Here is a 22,073-nt window from a genome sequence, read left to right as displayed (position 1 = left end):
TCTCCCCATTGCTCAGTCTTTGATTGCATCAGCAACACCTAATGGGCTAATAACCCATGGCTGGCCATGATGCCACACCCACTTTATTATAAAGCCGCCAAATGCACAGAGGTAGGACTTGTAATTCATACACACACACACACACACACACACCTCTGCACACCTCTCTCAAAGTGATTCACAATATCATAGAAATAATTCTATGTGCTTATTTATTTAGGATTTAGCACCAGACAAACTCCCCACATCTCTAAATGTATACATAAACACTGCTTCATTATTGTGTTATTCCAGCCAGAGCAGCATTGGGGGGTTATCAGAATAACCCACCATTTGCTCCTCATAACGACAAGTTTGTGTACATGTCAGATCGTTGTGACTCGTTGCAGTTCTGTTCATGTGCAGCAGGGGTCGCACCAATCCTCTGGGCAGGGTCAGCAGCCCGAATTATAGCGGAATCTGATGATATAACATTACCTCACAGCTAATCTCAGCTTCCCCAGAGGTCTAGCCCATTTCATAACAAGCTACAAGCCACTGTGAACGTCTTCTGGTGGATTTAACTGCTGTTCCCCTGCCCTTCACCCACCACTTTTGCCCTCCTCTGTTGTAAAAACTGTGCTAGTAGAACATGTTAAGTCAGTGTTACATGCAAAGTCAGCTACCCTCAACTCTACTCAGACCCAGGAATCTCTAAAGCATTTGCAAGAACATAATTAGATATGAGTAAATTATGAAAAATAATTTATAATTGTTTTTAAATGTGTTGCAATAAGCATACATTTCAGTAAACTAATTACATGAGCCATGATTCTAATCTGTGATCTAAATGACTAAATATGTTCAAGAGCCAGAATTGATTCTGTGTGTCGATAAGCATTAACGCAAGAAAAACCCTGAAAATCACCTGAGTGGCCATAGAAGGCTAGCAGTGATGCATGAAAAGCCCCAAAAGTGCTTACAAGTCAATCTTGGGTTTACTCTCTGGTACTTATTGACTGTCCACAGGAGGACAAAGGCATTTTCAAGTGCTATAGGATGCATGTGAGAGTGTGCGCTGTACATCATACTGAAAGAACGTAGGGCTCAGATCATTTCCACACCCCAGTGTATGTCATAGATGTTTTATTCATCTGACCATCGCATGCAGGGAGTTATGATTAGCAATACCTGATATGAATGCAACACAGTGGACCTGAGAATTGGATTTTAACTGAGAAAGACTTCACATGATACCCCTGTAATACATTGAGCATCTTTCAAGCCCCACTTAACTACCATCATCTCCTCTTTTTCCAGGTAAGGAGGAATACCGGGTGAAAAACAGAAAATTTTCTTTCAGCAATGTTTGCCCTCACTGAAAGCTTTAAAATCGAATTTTTTTTTTTTTAAATATTCACCTTCCTGCAGCCATTTTGAATCAAACAAGGTGGCCAACAGGAACCTTTGCAATGAGACTTTAAGGAATGGAGCATGTGACCTCTTGTACTCAGGAGCAATGCCAGATCACCAAACATGCAGAGCAAATTACTCTTACATCACAAGACTTCACCTGATCTCAGAACAGCTGGACACATGCACCCTCCATCCTCTACCCTTCACCTCACCTGCCGGAGCCTGCGGCTGCTTTTTGGAGGTTTTCCAAAAGAGGCAGCGAATCGACCTCCAGTCACTTTTTTCACTCACGCTATTGTTCTCTTTTATCCTTATTTACCTGCAGAACAACTAATCTCCATACACCACCCCTCAAACTGTCTGGAGAACCACGTGTCGAATTGCCTTTGGTTGCGAAAAAGGTTAAAGCGTGAGTGATGGAGAGAGAAAATGAGATAAAATTAGAGACTTCAAAGGTTGGTGAAAATGCTGACTGCCTAAAAACGTTAAACAATTTTATCTCTTTCTTAACCAGGGTGTGGAAGGTCAAAAATGGTGTGTGGGGTCTGGTTTAGGTCATTAAGCTTACTGTTGGTTTTTAGGCACCAGTCATAAATTCACAGTTAATTACTTCATAAAAAAAGTAAAACCTTGGGTTAAGACCTCTGTTCAGGTCAGATCACCACATTTAACAGCATCAGCATAAAAATGACCCACCTAAAGTTGTGTAGGTCTTCCTTGTGCTGTCCCACATGATCCCCTGAGCTATCTTGCAACAAACCTTTTGAATGAGTTGACACCTTCATTGATTTCACTTTTTATTCCATAGATGCTCAACTAAGATCTTGAGAATTTAGATTCCAAGTCAACTATTTGGATGCATGGATCTTAAAGTGTGATAAGGTGCATAATCTTGTTGCAAGATGCCACTTCCAACAGGGAATACAGTTGCCATGAATGGTTCACAGCATAGTTTTTCCCACAGCATTAACAGACCCCGCTTTATCAAACCATGTCACCTTCTCACCTTTGATCTATGGTCCACCTTTTCATCATGACCAGTATTACAGTGTAAAAAAGACCATGTGGTGTGGTAGAAGAGAATAGAGTGTGTAGAAAAACTCTTTCTCTCTCCACACAAAGCACTGTATTCAACCACTCCAATTTGATGTTACCTGGCAGAAAGAGGCATGGCACAATAGAGGTTAAAAATGAACAGTTTCTAATTTATTAACACCGGTAAATAATTATTGTAGTTACATGTGAATATTGAATGTAAAAAGGTACCAAGGTTACAGAGAAGAAGAGAAGAGAGAAGAGAAAGAGAGGGGGAGAGAAAGGCTCAGAAGCCTTCCAGCTTCCGATGGAAAAACCTCTGAGCAAGAGAGCCCAGTTTTCACATGTGAGCAGACTTTTATACCCCTGGCCTACAGGAAGTTGTCACTGGCCTACAGGAAGTTGTCACTGACCAATCAGAACCTATTGTTTCTGATGTCACGCCCCCGGTGCCTCCCATTTGGGGAAGAAAAAGAGGGTGGGCGGTCCTGACGGCTGATACTTCACACGTTGCCGTCAGACAAAAGGCATGTAAAACAGAGGTGCCGAATCTTCACCCACAACCGTCGACGACAAAAGGCATGTAAAAACAGGGGTGCCGAATCTTCACCCACAACCGTCAACGACAAAAGGCATGTAAAAACAGGGGTGCCGAATCTTCACCCACAACCGTCGACACAGGAATGTCACACCTCCCCCTGCAGACATCTGTTATGCAAGGCAAAAGCAGGCTCCCGTGATGTCCATTCTTACAACAGCAGTTTGTGTTTTTCTACACAATAGGAGTTGAAACAGACTTGCTTCGATGAGACTATTGCCAGTTTATTAGTTGTCTCCCTCAGAGTTTTTGCTAGGTAAAAACCACTGCAAACTGGAAGCTCTCACGTCTATTTAGGAGAAAACCTTCACCAGCCTACTCTGCACTGGTCAGTTTTACACCTCAGTTAAAATGTTGTGCAGCACTCTACCTGCTGGGAAAAAAATATGTCCACTCACAAAGTCTATTGACAGATTACTGCAGGCTTTGGTATAATGTTAGCCGCAGCATATTTTAGTTGGAGGTGGAATCCTTTGGCTGTTTCCCTTGGTTTCCCCCTCTCTCCTTCTGGGGGATTGCGTGCGCAGAGGTGATCCCTATCTTGCAGGTAGTGCAACACTGAATCTCAATAAGGTCCCAGTAGACATAGAGAGAGAGAAAGAGAGAGAGAGTGGAAGGGACGATGGGAGGGAGAGACTGGCGTTGCATGACCCAGCGGGGTAGATCTCACAGCACGGTCAGCCATTCATCAGCACTGACCAACAGAGGGACAGAAGAGGGGAGACACACACAACACACACTCACACACAGACATGGACTTACACGGAAACACCCAGGTGCATGAACACATAGACTCAAAAGACAATACACAGCTGTACATATAATAACATGCATACGTTTCTTTAAAATCTCTGTTGCTGTGAATGGTTAAGTGAGCACTTTTGTACATTTGTATACATTTCAATTTCTTCCTTTGCAAAGACTTTCTTCACTTATCTTTCATGCACTAATCTTCGATGATTTTTAAACCATAGCAAAGCTTTCAGCTTGGCCTTCCTGGGGTATTCTATTGTAGCCGTGTCTTGGATTAATGTTGTAAAAAAATTGATTCTCGGATACTAATCAATATTAAGGTTTAGTATTGATTTCAATATCAACACTGCACTGGTAGTGATACTTAAATTCCAGTTTTGCAGATTTTCCCAAGAGCATCTGGCTGCAGCCACTGTGAGGTGTGGAGCTCCACAGTAGCTGGAAACACATCATCTTCAAAGTAAGCCGAAAACCCCACAGTACAAGGAAGCAGAGTACATGGTTAGGGTTAAGGTTTGGGATAGGTTTAGGTTAGTGGTTAGGTTTAGGTGTGGCTATTGTGAAGCTCCACACCTCACAGACCCTTCTTGAGTTTCTGGCAGACTACATTGCAGGCATTGCAGCGGGCAGTCGCTCCGGCGACCTGGAGGACCGAATGTTCACATGAGCGACACACTTTTCAAAGCTAAGAGCCCCGTCCCCGGGGGCATCACAGTGCGCACAATTTTAACACCCATAAACATAAACCAGTTTATACATATCGCATTTTGTTCATGTTCAGCCAATTTATTTTGCATGTTCTTTGAATGGGGAACATATTTTTATATATATGTGTGTGTGTGTGTGCGTGTGTGTGTGTGTGTGTGTGTGTGTGGAAAACTTTCAAAACACTATTAAAACAGATATAATTAGAATGAATAAGTACAGTCACAAGTCAGTAAAAATGTTTTATCGTTTGGTTTCTATATATATATATATATATGGTCCCAACCCCATTGATAAAGCAAGAAGTTCCACTAATTAATCCTGATAAGGCACACCTGTGAAGTGAAAAAAATCTTGAAGCTCATCGGCAGAATGCCAAGAGTGTGCAAAGCAGTAATCAGAGCAAAGGGTGGCTATTCCGAAGAAACTAGAATATAAAACATGTTTTCAGTTATTTCACCTCTTTTTGTTAAGTACATAACTCCACATGTGTTCATTTATAGTTTTGATGCCTTCAGTGAGAATCTACCAATGTAAATGGTCATGAAAATAATTAAAACACATTGAATGAGAAGGTGTGTCCAAAATTTTGGCCTGTACTGTATGTGTGTGTGTATGTATAGGTCTACTAGCCAGTGGCACAGGGAACAAGAGCTACCAGTTTAATGTTCCCTGTGCCACTGGCTAGTAGACCTATACAAAGCTTTTACCCATGCACAAATACATGCATCAAGGCATCAGGACCATCCTTTTTTGTAAAAATCCTTTTTTGTGAGGACATCTGGTCCTGTCTAAGATATAAATCTGTAAAATACACACACACACACACGCATGCACTCACACAGCAACTTACACAGTGAGCATTCCTGAGCAGAATCATTTGTCTTTTGTGGGATAGCCTCTGAATTGGGGATATTCCTTTAGTTAAATGAAGACAGAGTGCATTCAGGAGCTCATTGAGCCCCCTGGGGTCCTATTCTGCTTGTTATAGATAAGAAGCTCTTCTAACTACAGAGCACATACTTGTTCTTGTACTTATCCAGTCCTCTGGATAACTACCCCTTCGTTCCACATTTTTGAACTGTGTCATGAAAAAGCTGCCCAGTTCCCGGGTCTGAGCAGGTTCTGTCCCAATTCTGTCAGGCTACCTCCAGAATCAGTGTGTGTGTGTGTGTGTGTGTGTGTGTGTGTGTGTGCGTGCATGCATGCATGCATGGGTTTTGATACCTCCTCGCAAATAGTTTTCCTTTACACCCCCCCATCTCATTCCCCCAGAAGGAGTTCCCAGAACACACAGCTAATAAAGTGGGTCAGGACTCAGGCTGAACACTATTTTTATCAAAAAAGCAATTTCCTGTCACAACCCACAGGTACCGCAGGCCTCCAGCTATGGACCAATGACAAGGAGTTTCCCCTCACCATTAACCTCCCTGCATGGGGGAACGGAGCGAGGGTGAGAAGCAGGGATGTTAAGGAGAAATAGTTGGTTAAGGACTTTGACTTTTTTGGTCTCTCTTACTCTCTTGAAAAAAGTGATGCACATGTTTGTATTGGATGTTTTTTCAGGAGAAATATATGAAAGAGTACAAGAAACTTGGAAAATGAATACTACTAGTTTGTCACAATAGTAGTTCTACTAGTCTGTAACAATAGTTTGTTTGATTATCTAAAATAAATATGTCAGCTTCTAAGTGGAGTGTGACATATTAGTAATTATGGGGTTGTTGAGGGAGTTAAAGGGTAATGGAATGAGGGTTCTGAGGCCTGAAATTAAGCCTAAATGAAAGTCAAGGTCCTTAGGAAGCATGCCCACAGAGACATATTATTATTTATATTATTTATAAGATACACCCCGCTTACATAATTGTATGTTTTGTGGTCACTTATGACAGGACATGGAGTTTTATATTATTTATAGTCTGGGAAACCCTGTCTCAAATTAATCTCATCACAAGATAAAAAATGCAAGGCTAATTTCTACTCATCCCTTGAAGATCCCTTGAAGATGGTTTTAAGAATGTCCTTCCAAAAGCCTTCATAGAAATTGTGATACCAAGGTATTCCTTTGCTGCCAGTCACATACACACACATACAGCTGATGTTCATTTGGCGTGGGTTATTAGATCCCCTTATATGCTTGGTTTCTCCCTCACTTGTCCTGCATTAACATTGTTTTATGTGCTGTGCTTCCGTTTCTTTACTTTGTATGTTTCCAGCCATTGTGCTTTTTTCTGTTCATTCATTAAAACTCACGTTTGCACCTCATCCCTTTCACCCCTCCAAGGCATGACAGAAATGTGATTTTCAACATAATTAAAGAGCAATACACCAACCAATGCCTTCTCCCCATAACTACATCTTCTACACAAACTCCCTATTTGCATATTGGGGCTCCCTTTCGCGGCATTCTACCCTCAAACTCTCAGCATCTTATTCTTGGCTACTCCTTTGCCTGACTCCACATGAGAATTTCTATCTCTTTTATATTAATTAGTCACTTTCTATCACATCTGGTGGGTTCCAAGTGCTACACCAAAGCATGCATAGTGCTCTTAAGTACAAGGACTCTGCTCAGAATCAACAGTCTGAATAAAGAAGAAAGGTAATCTGGCTGGGGTGTGTCGCTGGGACTTGTGGCAGATGTGGTTGAAACTGTAACTGAAGCACAAGAAGAGCAGAAAGCGTTAGGCAGTGGTCATCTTTTAGAATTAGTTCTTTTGTAAAGATATGTACTATTCTGTATAACACAGTTAGTGCTTCAAAAACTTCAGCTGCTGGTTCAGTGTCATGACGAGGGCTGACGGGAATAATGGGATTTATTAAAGAAAGACAAAAAGAAATGGCACCAGGGCCAAAAACAAAGCAAACAAATGAAAACGGACCCGCAGGCGTGTGGCAATTGGCAGAAACTGAAAAACTTCACATCCATTAAGAACAGATCCGCATCAATATAGCCACGTCCTCCAGCGGCATACACTCTAGGGGCGTGGTGGCCTAGAGGTTAAGGAAGTGGCCCCGTAATCAGACGTTCAAATCACGATCCGCTGAGGTGCCACTGAGCAAAGCACCGTCCCCAGACACTGCTCCCCGGGCACCTATCATGGCTGCCCACTGCTCACCAAGGGTGATGGGTTAAAAGCAGAGGACACATTTCGTTGTGTCACCGGGTGCTGTGCTGCAGTGTTTCACAATCACTTCACTTTCACTCTCTCTTTATGGAGCCCTGACTGATCAGGATTATGCTGGATTATGCTCAGATGTGATCAATTAGGGTTCCCCAATAAGGTGACTGGATTCCTGATGACCCCATGACCTTGGGGTGTTACATTCAGACTACATCTTCTTACACTGTGCCTCAAGTTTGTTTTAATTATGTATACCTGAACACCTGAATAAATGTCATTTATAAATCATACTTCTTCAAAACATACTGTAAGTGTCATCACACTAACATATTAACCACTGATAAGGACATGTTTCCCATTAGCAATTTACATTGTTGAAAAGATGCAGGATGTCCATGGTTCACTGTTGTAATTAATTTCTTTTTTCCATCAGTGATTTGCAAGCTGCCGCTGGCCACAGGCAGCAAAACAGGCCCAAACCATGCTACCACCACATCTCACAGATGGAATGAGGTTTGCATTCATGCATGCACTGTCTCCAAGCAAAATGCACCTAATTTAAAGAGTTCATTTGGTGTCAACAAAAAGACACATAACAGCCTTCCAGTTTGTCCTCATGACAGTGGCTTCCTTCTTGCAGCCCTGCCATGCAGACCATTACATGCCATATACGGTTCTTTTGGTTGGTTAATCACGCCTTGGCAATGGTTTTAAATTGTTTCCATTTATACAATGAACTAGTATGAACTAAAGTATGAACTGGTGTCCTCCAATGATGCACTTTCGTAAATATTTCTGAAGATTACACTTTTATAGATGTCAGTTCTTTTAATAAAACACCTACTCACATCATTTTGGTGAAAAAACATTCACATTATTATCACAAATATGACTTAAAAACATTTTCAAAACACATACAATATACAAATCTTATCTGATTACTACACAAGTAACTACACAGGACTGCATGAATCTGAATTATCCATCATTTGGTCTGCCAGCACTGACGCCTCCCTCCTGAGTCCACATGTCAACGCACCTGTCAGAGCTCCACATATCAAAGTCACTAGACTCACTTTGAACCTCCTCACACTTCAGATGTGATTTTTCGCTGTCACACCAGCATTTGACATCCACCTGATTCTAAAACGCTCTCAACAGGAGGGTCTTCTACAGGGTAGAGCATGCAGACTGAGAACAGTTGGGACTATTCAATTTTGTCGTGGCCCAAAGTTTTGAGAATGAAAGAAATACTGGTTTTAACTATTGTTGCTGATTCAGTTATGTTACAATTTTTTATCAGTTGTTTCTGTGGTGTACTGAAGTACTGTATAATTACAAGCATTTTATAAGTTTCAAGGGCTTTTATTGACAATTACATCAAATTTATGCAAAGAGTCAATAATTGCAACGTTGACCCTTTTTTTCAAGACCTCTGCAATTCACCCTGGCATGCTGTCAATCAACTTCTGGGCCAAATCTTGACCGATGGAAACCCGTTCCTTCATAATCAGTGCTTGGAGTTTGTCAGAATTTGTGGGTTCTTGAGGATTGACCACAATTTCTAAATTGACCCCAAAATGTTTTGTTCCACAAGCCAAAAAGTTCTCACTTTGGCCTTATGGCATGGTGTTCCATCATGTTGGAAAAGGCATTGCTCTTCACCAAACTGTTCTTGGACTGTTGGGAGAAGTTGCTGCCGGAGGATGTTTTTGTAGCATTCTTTATTCATGGCTGTGTTCTTAGGCAAAGTTATGAGTGAGCCCACTCCCTTGGATGAGAAGCAGCTCCACACATGAATGGGCTCAGGATGCTTTACTGTTGGCATGAGACAGGACTGATGGTAGCTCCTACCTTTTCTTCTATGCAATAATTTTTTCCAGATGCCACAAACAATGGGAAAGGGGCTTCATCAGAGAAAATGACTTTACCCCAGTCCTCAGCAGTCCAATATCTGTACTTTTTACAGAATATCAGTCTGTCCTTTATGTCACTGGTGTCACCCCAATTCCCTAGCTGAATTGCTGGACTTTCTTGAGCATCCTGAAGCCTTCTTCAGAACACTTGGACTTTAAGTTTTTGAAGATCCAATAAATGGTTGATTTAGGTGCAATCTTAGTAGCAGCAATATCCTTGCCTGTGAAGCTCTTTTTATGGATCACAATGATGACATCACATGTTTCCTTGCAAGCAACCATGGTTAACAGAGGAAGAACAAGGATTCCAAGCATCACCCTCCTGTTAAAGCATCCAGTCTGCTATTCTAACTCAATCAACATGACAGAATGATCTGCAGCCTTGTGCTCGTCAACACTCTCATTTGTGTTATTGAGAGGATCACTGAAATGATCTGAGTTCATTTTCATGGCAAAGAGGGACTTTTCAATTTATCTGATTGCTCTTCATTACATTCTGGAGTATATGCAAATTGCCATAATAAAAATAGTAGCAGCAAACATTGTGAAAAACAGTGTTTGTGTGTCATTCTCAAAATTCAAAACAACTGTATATATTCACATGAAACATTGCTATAATAAGTTAATAAGTAAATATTAATAAGTTTTGTTGGGAGTCCATGTGATGGACTGTTCTTTTGTATGCATCCATAGATTGCTGGGATAGGCTCTGCCCCCAGTGCACACTCAACCCTGATTTCAATAAGTCAGGTATTGAATGGGTGTATGGAAGGATAGATAGATGGTTATCTTGATGATAGATAGATGGTTAAGAGCATTCATATTACAAACAATATAAATAATAACTAATGCATTGCTGGGATAGAAGAGTCAAAATGGAGAGTTTACTATTATTATTTCAATTATTTTTAGCAAAATTATGTGTACACTACTAGTCAAAAGTTTGGACACACCTAGTCCTTTAAATTATAGAATGAAATTGAATACATAGGACCATGAAATAACACACGTAAGGCAGAGAAGGGGGCTTGAGTTTCGTACTTGAGTCACACTTAAGTCACACAAACAATGACTTGACTTTAGACTCAACTCAGACTTGGATGTTGTGACTTGTGAGTCATAACTCATAAACAATGTTCATTTCATGGAATTATTTATGTAACCAATGCACGGGCAAAAAGAAACAAGTATATTTAGACCACCAACCCGCTCTCTCACAAGAGTACAAGCTACGGCAAGCCTTGAGGGGATAAAAGTACATTCCTACAAAGTACATTCCTCTGTAACATTTATTTTATTATTACATTCATTTCAGTGCAGGCAAACTAAAGCACAGACAGATAGATTTCCCCTCCCTGATAATACACGCCACCACATGCACGCGTGCAGTCATAGATTTCAAATCAAAACTGATGGTGATGGCAAGTTCACCTGTGCCCTCTGAGTCGATTGATGTCTAGCCAAAGAGGATATGTGGATTTTAGGGCTTTCTAAAAAAAATTATAGTGTATACTGACAGCTGGACAGCTGTTATTATTATTATTAAGGTTAAATATATTGCAGCAATGCAGTTAAAATATGATAACAGCAGTTTTTTATTTAATAACAATATTATTAGCTTTATCATCAATTAATTTCCATGTTCATAGCCCTCTGAAGTGCATGTTCTGAACAAAGCATGGAGCTTTTGCTGTGATGCAGCATTTCACACCCTTGGCATGAAGCAGCTTTTGATGCAGAAGATAATATATTGTGAAAAATAATGGATGAATATGTAAAATTGATTATTGGGCTGTGTGAAAGAAAATGATTATTGAGTTTTGAGAGCATGTGTGTTGAGTTCCTTCAGTTCTCCTCTATTATCCATTTCTCCTCCAACTATTTATGGGTCTGTCCTCCACACAGACCAGAAGCACAGAGGACAGAACAAGTTTCCATGTCTTACAAAGGAGTCTGAAATCAAGCAGAGTTCTGTAAGCTAAGTGATTTTAGGTGAACAATTGTTCACAGGACAGGAGAGTCATGGGGAAGTAAAGAGGACACTTCCTGTGTTTAAGGGGATTTACTCTGTGCAGGGTTTTTCTCATCCTCAGTGGATATTCCCTCTGAAATGGGTCACCTTTCTTCTGGGAGATGCCTGTGAAGCAAATCTTAACAGCTGTGCTCCCGACTAAATATGTGTGTCGCTATATGTGCATGTCCCTTTATACATTTTGCAGTAATGCCCCCTTTGTCTGTATGTGTGCATGTGTCTGCATATGACTATAAAGAGAATATAGGGTGAGAAGTTGTGTGAAAAATAGAAGCTGGCTGTTTTTTGGTGTGTGTACAGGTGTGTGTGTGTGTGTGTCCATGGATGTGTGGTGCCATTACTTCCACACCCACGCCATGTACGCCAGTCTACTAGAAAATCCTTGTTGTTTTCGCTGCCACAATGCAACTGCTGAATCAGGTGTTTCTCAGCAGCCTCCTACAGCACACATGTGAGCAAAGACTTTTCTTTGAAGTGACTGCCAAAGGATTGACTTCAACCCTTCTACAGAAGAGGTGAGGGTAAAAAAAATGAAAGCTCCTGTCTTTCTCCATGGCCTCGGCTCCGCATCATGTCCTCATTCTGTGCAGCTCAGCTCTGTTGTCTACAGTACTTGCCCGCTATCACAGAAATGTCCTTCCCCATAATTAGCACCTCGCTAGCAGTATCGACTGATATTAGTCTGAGGACCTTTGATTCAGATCAATCTTGATTAAAACCAAAGACAAAGTGGTCTGCAATGCAATCCATCAATATTACAATTGTTAATGGCAACAAATTGGTATCATCATACGAGAACTAAAGTCCCATTAGTATAAATGTGTACAGCAAAAGTGTATAATAATGAGTGAAAGGAGAACTGTTGACATACCGAGGTGTAGAGGTACCCCTCGCTGTTCATGCCGATGTAGAGCCCGGTCTTGGTGCTCTGAATGGCGACTATCCTCAGCCCCACAGGAATCAAGTTGAACAACACTGACAAAACCAGAGAACAGAAGCGGAATTATAATTAAGCCCACATTGCAGACATTAAGCAAAAAATAGTTTTTACTATATAATAGTTAGTTTAAGCTTCAGCAGGTGTCTGTGCGTTTTGTAGGCAGATTAAAAGTGACTAAACCCCCACCTTACATCCATTCCACTTCAGCTGAAGCACTAAACGCATTATGAAGAACTCATGTGGTAAATTATATAAATACTTACATTGGAAATAGAATATAAGTACTGTATGGGACACTGTGACATAGTCAAAATTTTCCATTACAAATAACATTAGTCTAATCCTGTGTGATAATGCCAATGAAGATGATGTCTTCATCATTACTCTCTCCTAACCCAGGGCTTCTTAATGTGTCATAATTATTTAAAGTAAGTTTTCCACAGGTCTGCCAATGCATGCAGTTGCACCCTTTATTACCAGATAAATAGTGAATTATATCCAGGAGCTGTCTGTGGTGCTGATTTGTGAAGTTCCATTAAAAATCAGGGTTAACAATAACCATGTTCCAGCCTACGAATTTACCTCTAACGTTATAATTGTTAAGGATATATTGTATTTTGTAAAATGTGCAATTGACCCCGTATTTGGTATTGATTTAGTTGTTAATTTTCTCTGTGCAGAATAATAGTCTTACGTGTACACATTTATTTGATTGGACCATTTGTAATGCACATCCTTAATCAAAAACATTTTTTTACACTTATATTTTAAAATTCACACATTGCGGTGTCCTTCGATGTTTGCATCAATGTTACAACATTCACTTGGCCAATAGAATTAATTCTGAATTAATTTCATATCACAATGCTTTCACAGAAACAGACCTGAGTCCCCAACTGCAAATTAGCCATAAATTACAAGGCGAGCAAAACAGCATTTTTGATGACACATGGACTAAAGTCTTCCCTTGCTGAAATTCCAAAAACCTATCCAGAACCTATTAAGAGCAGCAGGCATTATTTCACTAGTTACTTACCCTCTTCTTAACAAGCCAATGCACTGCAGACAATCTTAATCCTATAGGCACCTTAGCACTGACAGTCTGAGCAACTGGGATTTGAATCACTGAAAAATCTGCCACTTTTACTGTTAATGGAACAAGCCCAAATTAATGCTGTTCTCAAACAGTCAATGCCTTATTTAAACAGCACCACGTCGTTCTTTTACATTGTCTGCCAGCATAACGGAAACCTCAAACAAATTTGGTTTAAAAAAAGATCAGGAGGTAACGACCTCATTTGCTACCCCACTTAATTAGAGGACTTTAATTACCTTGCAGCTTTTGAAACAATACAAGCCTGACAGAACTGAGCTCCAGACTGTTATGCTTGTTTTGGTGTATCCTGCCCATGTAGATTAAAGAAAGACACATCTGAGCTGCAACTTCAATGATTCCCTGTTCTCCATTTCTCTCCTTCTCTTCAATTTTATTTGTACTATTGATCCTCAAATCTCAGCACCCTCATTCTGTAAATGAGAAGGCCTGAATTAAAGACTAAGGTGAAGACGCAGATGAATCAAAAAGAGAACACAGGCTGCTTGGGTGGGGTAGTGTGCATGCATGCTTGAGCCTGTATTCCTAAATTCTGAGAGCATTTGGAATTTCATACACGGCTCCTATCATTGTGCTAGCTCATATACTCTGCTTACTCCCTAGCTGTGTTATACTCTAGAATGTTGCAACCAAAATGCACACATAAAGCACCTAATATCTTGGATAACAGTATTGTATGGATAGCCTCAAAAGTTCCTGTCCTGAGGCCTAATTAAGGCTCATTCACGCACAACATTGACTTTGTCTGCCTAAGGCATGTGCATCCCATTGAAAATTAGCTACAAGCATCACTTTTAGGGTCCTAATGGCAAAAGTACCCTACATTGTGCGACCTAAATGAAGGGAACCTGGCTATCACTTTACAATCGAATATACATGTGTACTTAAATTGCATTTCACCAAAAGGACCACCAGGAGGACCATTATCGAAATAAAAAATAGTCCAGTTAAAAGGCTATTACAGTTCTGGAAAGTCTATCAGGCAAACGTTTTGGTCAGATTGTGGCATTCTGTTTCTCTGCCTTGTACTCACGCACCTTGTTGGTAATATGTTCAGGAAAGTTAAAAACATTTTTGAGTTCCATTTGGCCTTTGTGCCTTCCTTTCAGTTTAACATTTTAAGAATACATTTAAAAAAAATGTTATTCACTTTCATTTTGTCATACGTTTAAAAAACATGAGACAGAGATTGCTCACATACCCATGTTGTCATCTCTCTGTCTCCATCTCTCTGTCTCCATCTCTTTGTCTTGTTATTCCCAAATTATCTCTATCACTTGTTTCTCTGTACTGGTTGTATCCTGTCCAGTCACCATGAGATTAGCAATACTGAGTACATTGGGTACATATAACCACAGTAAATCCATTTCATCTGTACAGCTCTGGAACCTTGACTGACATTTGGCTCCAAAGATGCTTGTTTGGCTTGGGATGCCTAGGGCTCAGAGGCAAAGTCCTAGCTCTCCAAAACAAAAATCCCCCCCCACAAAACAAAAATCAAAGCCCAGTCGCTTATCGCCTGGATTACACAGCTTTGCGTCCTGAGAGTAGGTCAGCTTGTTTCCCTCTCCCTCACTCTGTCTTGACTCCCCTTACATCTTTTTTTTTGAGAGATGCTTCTATCGAGCACAGAGGAATTGCCTGATTAAAGCCTTTTGATTGAGAGATAGATTAAGAGCGTGAGACACAGATGTGGCGATTGAAAGAAATAGACAAGGGCTTTGTGGAATCAATTCAGCGCTAATGCAAGGCTTTGCTATCATCTCAATAATAAATAAAAGAGTAGGAGGAGAGGCAGGAATAGTGGTGGTAAAAAGGACAGGCGGACCATGGGAAGAGGGCAGAATTTTTGGATGTGGGTGGATGTTGCTTGATGTCACTGCCGCAGGCTTCTAAGGAGGAGCAAGAGGCAAAGTCACATGCAAACACACACACACACACACACACACACACAGAATATGTAAATAAAAATGAATGAAAGCCTGTGTTCCATCAGTTGGTGGTCTGGCAGATGGCCTCATGTACAGCATGATGGTAAGGGGGTGTAAACTGGCATTGCTTTAACCCCACTGCTGCATTGTGTTTTAAGTTACAGGCTCATCTGCCTGTCAGTCAACTTTGCTCACAGCTGTGGAGATCCCTCGAGAGGTGTGACAACCTTCTGGCCAGGGCTTACTCACATTCCATCTGTGCCCAGGAGTGTGTGAGATGGATGAGGGTGAGCATGATCGCGTATGTGTGTAAGGACCATGGTAGGGGTTGTTCAAAGCAGGTCAAAGCATCAAAGTCAGATGGTGTGCTATCTATCCTTGCTGTCTCTTTTTTTTACACCCTTCTCCTTTTCCCATCCTCATATCCCTCTGTCCTGTGGCTTAAGATGTTTACTTCTTTTTGTTTTCTCTTTCCTTGAATTTATTACTGCTTGTCAAATCATAATTTTTGATTTAGATATATCTTTCTTACTTTGATGTTGACTGCAATTAAATTTCCATGGACAACTTTGCTTTACATTTAATGACAATGGAACATAAGTGTAATTAAATGCATGTAAGAGTTTTCCTATCTTCCTAAAAAAAAGCTTGATCTAAAGCTCCCATCAACAACCTGATGTTCACCAGATATAATGTTTGATATTAAAACCTCAGAATCTCATTTCTTATGGTTGAGACGTCTTTGTCAAATGTCCAGTTGGCTAAGAATTGGGACAATTGCTGATGGTCAGAATGTGTTTTCCTTTTGACAACTTCTGATGTCACGTCGGAGAGTAAGCATGAGGCACAAGTTGACATAATGACATAATGACATTTTATTGAAGGAAATCAGAAAAGTCAATGGCTTGGTGGGGGGAAACATATACAAGGAAGTGAAATCTTAGGAAAGGACCACACTGTATGCAAGGCCAAACATAAGACCTTTGCGGAACTAGCACTGAGGTCATCAAGGTCCTCCTCCGCTGGCTGGGAGTGAACAGTCAGACCCAGGAGCTCGGAGGCCTTCTCTCCAATCGTCCAGTCAGGAAGACAGTTTTGCAGCCTCTTCGATCATCTCTCCTTTCGTCTTTGACTGTGAATACACCATCCTGCCTTGTCCAGGCTTTAGATTGTTGAGTCCACTCCACTATCCTCCATGGTGAAGTCATTGTGAAGCAGTTGGCAGCCATGACAGGCGCCTGGGGAGCAGTGTGTGGGGACGATGCTTTGCCCAGTGGTACCTTGGAGTCTCAGGAATCGAACCGGCAACCTTTCAATTCCAATGAATCCACACCCACATACATCGCCCATGTTTCTCCCACATACAGATAATACATGACTTTATAAATACAGTCCTTAAGTGTTTATTATTATTATGTTTATTTATAAAATGTTGTCAAATTTCAATATTTTTCAACAATATTTCACCATGCATAATTTTCAGTTTGTGTATTGCATAATGTCCTGTCATTGTCTGGATGCAAGGAAGACCAAGTTAAAATGGACAACCCCATTTCTCTCCCTCTCTCTCTGCAGTGAGTCATTTTCCCTTTCCAGTAGGGCTCATTTGAATGACAGGTTCTCTTGCTCTCTTGGCCACCATCCACTCAGAGGGAAGACTATGCCACAGGTCTGAGGCAGAACCATGTGGTCAGGGGCTGATTCCACTGACACACACACACTTTACAGCAGTCTCATTACCACCATTGCATAACGCCCTGTCATACTGAGGATGGAAGAAAGAACCAGTGAAATTGGACAACCACATCTCTCTCTCTCTCTCCCTCTCCCTCCATTTCACCCAGGCTGTGTGAAAATGGCTGAGGGGAGGGTTGATGATTGAGTACTCATGCGCTCCAGCCCAGCTGTTCTTTTGGCATGGTGGACCCTCTCTTCCTTGCCCTCTGTAGTCTGGAGCCAATCACTGAATCACCTGGCAAGGCAAAGTAGGCAGCAATTTCTGAGTGTTGAATCATGAAAGAGAAGCATATTTGCTGCTGGGAGGGAACTGGTCATTGCCCGTCCAACTGGTTTACCTGCTTTGGCTGCTTGCTTGTGGTGTGTCTCAGTGTTGGGGACAGGGGGGGGCCCAAGGTCTTGCCTAAGGGCCATAGGGATCAATGCAACAGGACAGCTTTAGTAAAATGAGCAATTAACTGGCAGCAAAGCCCAGCCGCAGTGTGTAATATGACTGGCCTCCATCCAAACCCAAGAGGCCTCTGCCAGCAACAGCCTCTCAACTTAATTGTCAGACAGAGCATGGGAGAGAGAGAAATGAGAGACAGGACACAGTGAGGGAGTCTTATTCTGGTGTCCTTTGAAAAACTTCAGCGGTCGGTTGCACTTTTGAAAGAGTTTGAAGCTGAAGACATATTCAGCAACATCTTGAAAATTAAACATACTTTCATGTATTAAAATCTACAGTTAGAAAGCAAGAAGTGCAAAACTGCTGTCTAGTGTAGTTTTGTTTTGTATGTGTCTGCAAATGTACTAATTTCTCTATGTTCTTCAGTATAATTAATATATTATTGTGTTTACTTTAATAGAAGCACAATAATTTGTGCTAATACTTTATAGTGTATATTAAGTGCTTTAAGTCCAAATACAATTTTGATTTCTAATTAAGCATTTTTAAAATTTTAAAATGTCCTAAAAATAAACTAGTTACAACTACATTTCTACCACAGTAGCACTCCATCCATCTTAAACCTAATGCACTAATTAACACAAATATTTTTCAGGCAACATGAAATAAACCTCATGAATCATAAACTTCAACAAGTCAGAATAGCATGTCACCTCACTTTTAAAACCGAGGGGTGCGTGATCTACGGTGGATTGTAACAGTGAACAGTATAAAGTACGTATGTTTGTATGTAAAAAATAAAAACATGAAAATGTCAGTAATATTTAATGGTTTATCCTAATTAATATTTAGAATAAAAATCTAAACTAGGATCCTGGACCAAGCTTGCACAATTCTTCCAAACCCTGAACACACCTGCTGTCTTATGGCAATGTGCGTGCAGAAATGTACAGAACCACCGGTATACAGTGCAAGGGGAGGTGGAAAGACACGCCTTAGTTCATCAATTGCAGTGGGAAAAGCATATAGTGATCAAGTCTGTCCAAGTGTAATTGATCGCAATAAGCACAGATTCATTATAATCACTAGTTGTCACTGTCTTTATTTATCCAATTTTTATCTAATTGACATAACTATATGATTATTGCACAGGTATAGAAAGACAAAACAGTGCTGCTATTTTGTAGATTTTATTAACACATTAAATTAATCGCAGCTGCTTCAGTTTTCAGATGAAGGTTCAACCTGTCTGGATATCAGTGTGTGCAGAAATATCATCAGAAAGCTAGCTGGAACCAGACAGGTGAGCAGACAAATAGAAGGCTAATTAAATGTATACATCTAAAACTTAATAATGCAATCAGACTTCTTCATTAATATAAGCAAAAAGTTAGAAGTGTAAAAAATATATAATTATTCAAACATGGCGGAAAGAAGCGTAGAACAAGTGAGATGATTAGAGGTGACAAAATGAACAGCTGAAGAGAGAAACAACAGAAACCTATTACTTAAGAGATACATAAGAGATATTAAAACAGAATGAGCTGAGGGACAAAGAAAGATGACACACAATCTGACAGGTGGTTTGTGGGCAAATGGTGGTGGTATGAGGGTTAGCGGAACACTGCCTAAAATAGAGAGCATGTAAGGGGTGAGGAATCACAGATGTCTTCTACCTCTCCAGCTGAGAGCCAGAGCTCATGACATGAACCTCCCCATTGTCTCTTTAATTATTCATCCAGCAGACTTTCTGAGGGGCTGCACTAAATCATAAGACGCAGTCAGCAGCATAACTGATCACAGTCTGATCACACCTCATCTCTCTCACACACACACACATTACTGCATTTCATATGATGTCAGTGGAACCAGGTACAAGAAGAACTGGACTTCACACTGTAGGCAACAGCTTGTAGGCTGTAGTATAACAACAACAACAGAGTGTGCGCGTGCGTGTATGTCTGTGACATACCTCACATTAGGCAATATGTGCAGGATGTGGCTGCTGCAGAAAATTGTAGATTTGCAGCAGGACACGATGACAAACATTCTTAACTCTTTGCCTTCATGGTACGGTGGTAGAAGGAGCCGTAAATACAAAACACATAACTACTTGGGGCATATTACTCAACAGCATGCGCTGTGCTTCCATAAAACATCCCATTTACAGGAGCTATGAACCATTAATGAAGCACAGCACCTCATAACTAAGGCTCATTTTCTCTACTAGTGTGATGGATGAATTGATTAAATGAAAACATTTATCCTTAGGGGGCCTTCCTCTTAAGGTATCAGCTGACATCCTAGCAAAAACTATGCTAAATCAGTACTAAAGTGAGTTGCAGCAGTGATTTGCACATGCTAAAAGACTTTAATAAGTACATACATTAATGGCAAGGATGTGGTTAAATTCACTTTGAAATATTATTAGCATGAAAGATTTGCTTATTGATAGTAGTAAAGACAATTAAGTTCATTTGTTAACTTAAGTTAAACTTGTCTTTGGTTAATATGATTAATATAAATATGATGATCAGTGGCACCTTGGTGGACTGGGATTCGAACCGGCAACCTTCTGATTACGGAGCCACTTCCTTAGTCGCTTCCTTAACCGCTAGGCCACCACTGTCCTCCCCCTGTCCTCATCAGCCAACTCTGCTCTGTACCACTAAAGGCATTACAGACCCTAAAGCATTTAATATCCCTCCAATTTTTTTTTTTTATTCCAGTTTTGTTTTAAAACTTTATTAGTTATTTACATCAATATAGTTACCAATGTACCAAACAATGTACCAAAACAAGATTAAAGATTGTTCAGAATTGTAATTGTGCCATTTGTGTAGTTTCTCATACTATATTTTTTAGAGCCAATGGATGAATATAGTGATGACATTAAAATTATGTATTTGTCAAACTATGTATTGAAGAACTGCATTTAAGCCTATTAGTCATTGTTGTTCTAAGCTTCCAGTAAACTGTCTTACAACTTCCGATCCTCTAAGTTCTACTTCAGTACAATATAAAGAGTTAATGCTCTTAGTTTCACTGTGTTTTTCAATTCCAAGTGGGAAGCTTCCTTTTTATTTTTTTGGATAAGTGCATCTCCGCCTGGACAATTTGCACAAGTGAAACTCAGAGCTCTGAAGGCTTCATATATGTCCTGCTGGCTAAGGATTTGGTGCATCATCTTATTCTTGGCAGGCTTCAAGGAGGTGTACTAAAATAGCTTTTCAAAATCATGAGCATAAACTTTCACATACTTTATGTGGAAATAACTAATTGGAGCCAAAGTCATTTAATTTGCTAATGATTTCGTTTTTTATTGTCCCCAGTGATTTTCACCATGTTAAAGATTTGAGTATGAAACAGTCTTACAGATATTTACGCATTTAATGCAGACACAAAAGTCTCAAAAGTACACATACTTCCCATAAGACAAGCACTCTGGTAAAAGTACTTACTCAACCTATTTAAGGAAGTTATAGTAGAAAATGTATGGATTATGAAACTTATTCAGCTTCAAAAAATTAATTAACAGAGAGCAAACAGAAAAAAAACTATAAGTCATTGCCTCCCTTAAACGTGATGGTTATTCTATGCACAAACACATCAGGCAAAAACCTGTTGCATGCTTCCATCCGTTTACTGCCTGTTTTCATGTTGTACAGTATGCACAATGATGAATATAACCGATATCACAGGGCGCAGTGGAACAAGGCTAAAAGAGGATATGATGAAATGACGGTACTAGATTTATAAAAAAAAAAAAATGGACACAATCAAGGTAAATCATCACGAGACAAAGTGAACACAAAATGTCCAGAACATGACAGCACTGTTCTCTTTCAAACATTTGCTTGGTATCTCGCTATGGTAACACGATCAGTCATGCTGAGGCCATGAGATACCAGACTCATTTTTATCAGAGAACCAGGTTTACATTGAGTAACCTCACGTTTTTATTTTTTTTTATCTTTATAAGTATTTTGTTACTTCCCATCTCTGCCCAGAAAACTTACAGAAGGAGCTGTTTTCGTCCTTTGTGCCGTCCATGGTGCCATCTGGAAGCATCTGGAGGTAGAAGCCGTGACGGCAGTATAGACGGGTGACAATGCCTTTCAGCTGAGGCTCTGTGAAGGAAAAGGAAGAGTTTAACCACTTGATCTCTTCTTTTGCAAATACAGTATATAGAGGTCAGGAGAAGAACCAGTCCTCTTACAAATTTCTCCTCTCTCACTACCCTCATATAACCTTCTTATCACTTCCACACTGCATCGTTTGGTACAGTTTGCTCCAAGGTGTCTGTGAGTTTCATACTCCTAGAGTAAAAGTAAAGGTGTGGTTAATACTTTTTAAAAGGTGAGATGATGGAATAAAGGTTCCTGCAGGATGAAACCTTCTTCT

The 22,073-nt window shown here is 40.3% G+C and overlaps 1 protein-coding gene across 1 annotated transcript in view; it reads right to left on the bottom strand.

Annotated features, from left to right (window-relative positions):
• fgf11a (fibroblast growth factor 11a) overlaps positions 1–22,073 on the bottom strand; it is a 55,239-nt gene that overhangs the window by 9,050 nt on the left and 24,116 nt on the right. Inside the window, exons 2-3 of the mRNA XM_028987154.1 lie at positions 21,689–21,799; positions 12,431–12,534 (exon numbers count right to left, since the gene is read on the bottom strand). Of these exons, the coding sequence (XP_028842987.1) occupies positions 12,431–12,534; positions 21,689–21,799 (215 nt within the window). The remainder of the gene's footprint in view (positions 1–12,430; positions 12,535–21,688; positions 21,800–22,073) is intronic.

Source organism: Denticeps clupeoides, chromosome 1 (genome assembly GCF_900700375.1).
Source record: "Denticeps clupeoides chromosome 1, fDenClu1.1, whole genome shotgun sequence".
Lineage (NCBI taxonomy): Eukaryota > Metazoa > Chordata > Actinopteri > Clupeiformes > Denticipitidae > Denticeps > Denticeps clupeoides.
This window is presented reverse-complemented; position numbering and strand designations above follow the sequence as displayed.